At 35.4% G+C, this 6134-nt stretch overlaps 1 protein-coding gene across 1 annotated transcript in view; it reads left to right on the forward strand.

The window, feature by feature from the left end:
• LOC149420522 (serine protease inhibitor dipetalogastin-like) overlaps positions 1-5883 on the forward strand; it is a 137079-nt gene extending 131196 nt beyond the window's left edge. Inside the window, exons 6-8 of the mRNA XM_089636758.1 lie at positions 696-875; positions 2386-2547; positions 4093-5883. Of these exons, the coding sequence (XP_089492884.1) occupies positions 696-875; positions 2386-2547; positions 4093-4127 (377 nt within the window). The 3' untranslated portion in view covers positions 4128-5883. The remainder of the gene's footprint in view (positions 1-695; positions 876-2385; positions 2548-4092) is intronic.
• Positions 5884-6134: the final 251 nt, after the last annotated feature.

The raw sequence follows: 6134 nt of genomic DNA on the forward strand, positions 1-6134 counted from the left end.
CTACTCATCTACAAAACACAAATACGCCCCATCATGTCATACGCTTCACCCATTTGGGGCACAGGAAACACAAAACGTCTTGCCACATTCCAGAATGTCACACTTAGAAGATATACCAAAAGCCCTTGGTTTGTCCGAAATAGCATTATTAATTCAGGCACGAAAATCCCCCCATTTAAAACACATGTGGTAGAATTAGCCAAATCATTCTATGCGAAACTTCCTATGCACACAAACCCGAGCATAGCATGTCTCGGGCGCTCAAGTCCCGACGACAAACCCACCTATCCATTCCCAGTCTCTATTACCTTCCCCCCTTGATGAGTGGACTCAAATAAAAAATAAATTGCAACCAGATATACAAAAAATATAGTATAAATTTTACAAACACATTAATTTAAAATAATATATAAAAATCATAATAAAAAAATCTTTTACAAAAAAAAATATATATAAATAAAATTTAAAAAATACCTACAGACAAAAAAAAAATAAAAAATACAAAAAATATAGTATTTCAGTCCTATAAGTTGCTATAGGCAGCCCACTCATCGGGTAGAAAAAAACCATCCCCCAGGTACTTTACACCCTCAGTTCACGAGACATGGAGAAAATATTCCCCGAAACTCGTAATTGCACAATAGATACCATACAGAATAAGATCGACTCATATTAATCGTGTTCCTTTTCCCCAGCTGGAGAGGGTAAGTGCGCAGCCAAGCCCGGTGAGTGCTTCACTCTGCGCCAGCTGGCCTGCTCCCGGGCGGACAGCATCAATCACCGGCTACTGAAGGCCAGCTCCCTGGTCTGCGGGTCTAACGGTGTCTCCTACAGGTCTTACGAGCACTTGCACTGCGCCACAGCTAGTGACAGATGTAAGTACCCAGCTTGTTGCCAAGCACCACCATTCACCAAGGCGCCAAATCAGGCAATATTATTATGTATACTTAACTTTTTAAATTAGGCAGATTCCTCCCTGACTAACTACGAAAAATTCGTATCCTTTGAGCACCGGCGTATCCATTTGGTAATTTGACACTAATAATTTTAGTTGTGGGATTTTTACCCTGTTATCACTACGGAGTAGGTACTGATATATTAGGTCACGGGAGCTCGGCATTCCACAGGTTAACTGAGATACGATTTTATGTCAAAGATTTTTTTGTCCTGGAGTTGAAACTTTAGTACATCCTCACATCATTTGTTTTTGTGTTGCATACCGCCATAAATAAACCACTCACCGTACCACTTACCATGAGGGAATACTGAGAAATTCCACTATGATTATGTAGGGTGAGATTACTTTTCTTTGGGTAGGTGTATGTAGATTTTTACCGCTATCAATTTACTAAAATGCAGTGCTGTTTCAATTGGGAGGCCGGTATTGGTATGGGCCGCACCGGGAACCATTCATTGGATAACCAAAACCCCTGCCATACGTTACGTTACTTTGAGTGGTTTCGTTTGGTGACTGAGCAGGGGTGCCCGGGTTCAAGGGTGAGGTTTTTTCAGGTCTTGGCGGAGGATGCATCTGCCCACCAGCTGTGTGACCAGCTGGATTGGGAGAAGGAACACTTGGACCTTGCACTGCAGTGGGAGGGATGGATTCATATTCACTCCTGGACACACTGATCCACAGATTCATATGTCTGTAACTCCTGGACACACTGATCCACAGATTCATATGTCTGTAACTCCTGGACACACTGATCCACTGATTCATATGTCTGTAACTCCTGGACACACTGATCCACAGATTCATATGTCTGTAACTCCTGGACACACTGATCCACAGATTCATATGTCTGTAACTCCTGGACACACTGATCCACAGATTCATATGTCTGTAATTCCTGGACACACTGATCCACAGATTCACAACTTTTTCATTCCTAGAACTTCCTCTCCTTCCTTCCCTTAACCCTTAAATGCATGTTTTTTTTTTATTTTATCAAAAAAATATTTTTATATAGAATTTAGTCATAAATTAAGGGAAAATAATTTTAAAAAGAATATTGGGTTTTTATGAAAAAACATTTTGAATAAGAACTTACTTTAAATTGTACCGTCTTCTCATATAATTGTGAATATCCATCAATAGTGGTTTCCACAGAATAGCTACTTATATTCAGAGAAATAATTTTTTTCTTCGTTATTTTAAATACATAAGTAAAAAAAAAGAAATCTGAGTGAATTTTTATATTTTCAGCACAATAATGATCATTTACAATGAATCTAAATAATAACACAAAGAAGAAGGTAAGTAAAGTCGATGATACTTCCACACTTCCACAATGGCCGCGCACTTGTTCACATATTAAAAGCAAGCCGTTAAACTTGCGTATCATCACAAATTCAAAATTCAATCACATTATTTATTTGCAGACCTGGAAGCAGTAAGCACCGGCAGATGCACTCGGACCTACGACCCCTGTCTTCTGACCACTAAGCCCCTGATCAACCGAGGCGAACCCGTCTGCGGCTCCGATGGCCTCTCCTACTCCTCCATACACTCGCTGTGGTGCGTCAAGCACTTGGGGAAGAAAGGTATCAATTATCAATCAACTTCTATTAATCGTATGCCAACTGTATTCTGTATTACCTATATAGGTTTTTTTAAAACAAACATTCCGCTATGAATAACCTGAAAATATTTGATAAACTCTTACTACCATCATAATAAATGAAAAATGTTGTTGTGTGAAGATGGAGGATTTGTCTACCAGAGAAATTGAATACATAACGTCTGGGAACCCGACGAATTAGGGAACTCAGCTGATAATGAGTCAAAATACGTTAGTAGATAGTAGGAGTCGGCGGTAAAAGAATTTAATTTTCTAGAAATTATGAGAACACGTACATATGTTTAGGTACCTACTTCTCAACCTGTAAAATATGTTTAGTTGTAGTATAAACTTTGGATCATTAAAATGACATTTTTGTGAAAGGAGAACATATTTAGATCGGTCAGTGGCAGAGTTGACATCTTGTTTGCGTCCCCCCCAGGCGTAGTGTGTTCAATTCATCGGCTGGCTAAGTCCTACATCACAACACAAGCATCATTTTCCGCTCACTGTGATGGTAGTAGGAGATTTTAAAATATTGTCAGGTCATAATGTATTGGTGAATAACCGTTTTACGGAGAACATGAAAAATAAATAAATAAATTCTTAACCCGGGAATATTTATCTTTATTTTAAAAAAATTATCTAATTTGGTTGAGTGGTCCAAAGCATTGGATTCCCACCCTGGCGTTGCGGGTTCAATCATCTGTTAGCTAATTCTCGTTCCCTATCGTTGTATCATTGCACCAGCAACTTGCACCCATTTATAAGGGTGGCAACTACATAGTAGGATGAATTAAAATATTGTCAAGTTTTTCAGTAAGTTTCTATATAAAAATAATATTATATAGTTGCCTGCGTGATTTCAATCTAGAATCAGGCCTTGAAATGACAAAACTCTATTAGTATAGCTGAGTCAAAGTGCATTATTCCAGATTTAACCACGGATGACAATACACCGCAGATGGGTAATTAATACAATGGTCAAGATCACAATAGCATAGACAATAACCTTGCCCGTTATTTGATACATCCATTACGTAGGTATTCAATTGAAGGGGATTGAGTAATTAATAGATGTGGTTGTTCTTGATGGATTCTGTTTAACGTATATGATGTCATAATGCCGTGATTATTTATTTATGGCTGACTTTAAGATGGTGATTTCCGTGGATAATTAATATTGTATCTTGAGAAATATGACATCATTATGAATTATGAGCCAAACTTATTTTTAAATCACGTGTATTAGTTACTTCTGGGTTGCCACTAAATTGAATTTTGAATATAAAATTATGTAGAATCATTTCCTTTTAGAAAGTACCCCTAATAATTCTTAAATACCATTAATCCGTAATGTGAAAAATATGCACCAAGCCAGACGACACAGCTTTTTTAAAGCTACTTCCTTTAAGGTGTTGCCATTTGTATGATTGCAGTGTCCTCCAATTTTTCTACATTCATTTGTCGGACTTTTAGTGTATTATTTGTTATGATTACATACTTATTTTGTTGTTTTCTGTTGCAGATCTCAAATACAAGCATGATGGTCCATGTCTTTGATACGGAATAATAGGTCGTGTATATATTACAAAAGTAGAGATCATTTCACGTGGTGAAAGAAAAAAACATGTGTGATACGTGTATTTGTAATAAGAAATATTAATTTATTAGAATTACTATATGTTAAGAGTAGAACAAACAACTAATCCATTTGCATAGTGTATGTAAAGTTGGAACAAAATTCTAAGTTATATGTGAAATTAATGCTGTCTTCATATCAAAAGATTGTAAAATTAGAATGTTTTACAATAATTATTAAAAGTAATATTTGGATCCTATTTTTAAAATTAAACCTTTTTAAAACATAATAGAATGTTCATACATTCCAAAATTTGAAAAAATATGTTAAAAAACATCATTGCAGATAAACTAGTCCCAGCGAGAGCTCGTACGGACATCATCTACGTTCGTCCTCTTCCTTCTCACGCGCCTTGTTTAAAAACGAAACAAGACAGAAGATACTAGAACGATGACGTCACATACGATCTCTAGCTGGGACTAGTATAATAAATATCAGTTTTGTAGATCTGATTTGATTTGTTTAAAAAAAAATGTTTTCACACTTTTCAGTGTAGTTATTATACTCTTGGTATTCAAAAATAATTTAAGTAGCCATGTTGTAAAATAATACTACTAATTAATTTTAGTGTCGTAAGAATTAGACAAATCACTAATAACTTAACTTATGCAAGTACAAATAAAAACTCCATTGTTTTTAGCCAATATTTTAGTAAACCGTATTATGTATTAATTAACCACTTGTAGTTTAAAACGAAAAATGAGCACCAAAAACTTAGATAAAGATTGTTAAAACATTCACCTATGTTAACTTATTTACATTATTCTGTCTTTTAAAAAATCTTTCTTGTTTCTTTAAAAAAAACTCTTTATTGAGCTTGATCAAATCTACAATACCTTTGCTATCTCGCATGCGGACCCATTTAGGTACAGTTTTTACCAGTGGCAAACTCTGAAAACATACTTTATTTAATTACATGAAGTATTAGTAGGTATTAAGGAGGGTGACAAATACAATCCCATACAGACCAGTCACACCTAAAAAGATGACTTGTTATAAGTGTGGGCGTGGCGACGATATTCGCTGTGATCTGCTAGCCAGGCTATATTTGAAAATTATGCGACCCCCTCTCCTACCTACGGAAGGAGAAGGAGTCGGAACAATTTACGGAGCGCCGTAATTACGCGGCTGTCATCTGTCAAAGTGACAGATCCCATACAAAGAAATGATATTCCGCGGCAGTCCCCCAATTGATCCGACCCCCTTTCCTGGGGAAGATTATAGCGTAAGTGTGTCACCCCAACATTTAATACGTACCTATATGCCACGCCCAAATTATGCGCGCATAATACAGCGTAATGTGTCTATTCTATGTGGTGCATATATGGATGTATACATACGTGTAGGTGTGAGGGGCTTGCTAGTGTTCGTCGCATATAAAATGATATAATTTGATTTTTTAATACTACATTATTATTTGATCCCTAAAGCCTCTGATATTTTGCACTTAACTACTCTTAGGAGAACTGTCACAATAAAGTTTCTGCCGAAAATGTTATTACATTTGATTCCAGATAAATTCGCTGTTTTTGAATGTTTTTCAAAATAAAATACTGTTCTTAAAAGCAGATGAACGACTCTTTCAGATTAAAGTATTACAAATTTACATACGCAATTAAAAATATTAAAATTTTGAATACAAACAAGACAAAGTTTTTAAAGTCGCTTAGTGATGGTCTTTATCATGTAAACTGTAATTACAATTAACTTTTTAAATAAGTACCTTTTAAATTAAAAAAAGAACTTTAATTAGGAAAAGGTACATATTTAAAAAGTTATTGTCACTTGAATTTTTTGGTTAGTATAAAAATATTTATTTTCAAAATTTGCGAACCTAGAAAAATGAATCTCGTTTCATAAAATTATTTAAAAACTTTTTGGAGCATTTATGTAAAATTTTTAATGTAAACTGAAAGCACTGTATTCTC

The sequence above is a fragment of the Hesperophylax consimilis genome, chromosome 10 (genome assembly GCF_061612785.1).
Source record: "Hesperophylax consimilis isolate HC1 chromosome 10, BYU_Hcon_1.0, whole genome shotgun sequence".
Classification (NCBI taxonomy): domain Eukaryota; kingdom Metazoa; phylum Arthropoda; class Insecta; order Trichoptera; family Limnephilidae; genus Hesperophylax; species Hesperophylax consimilis.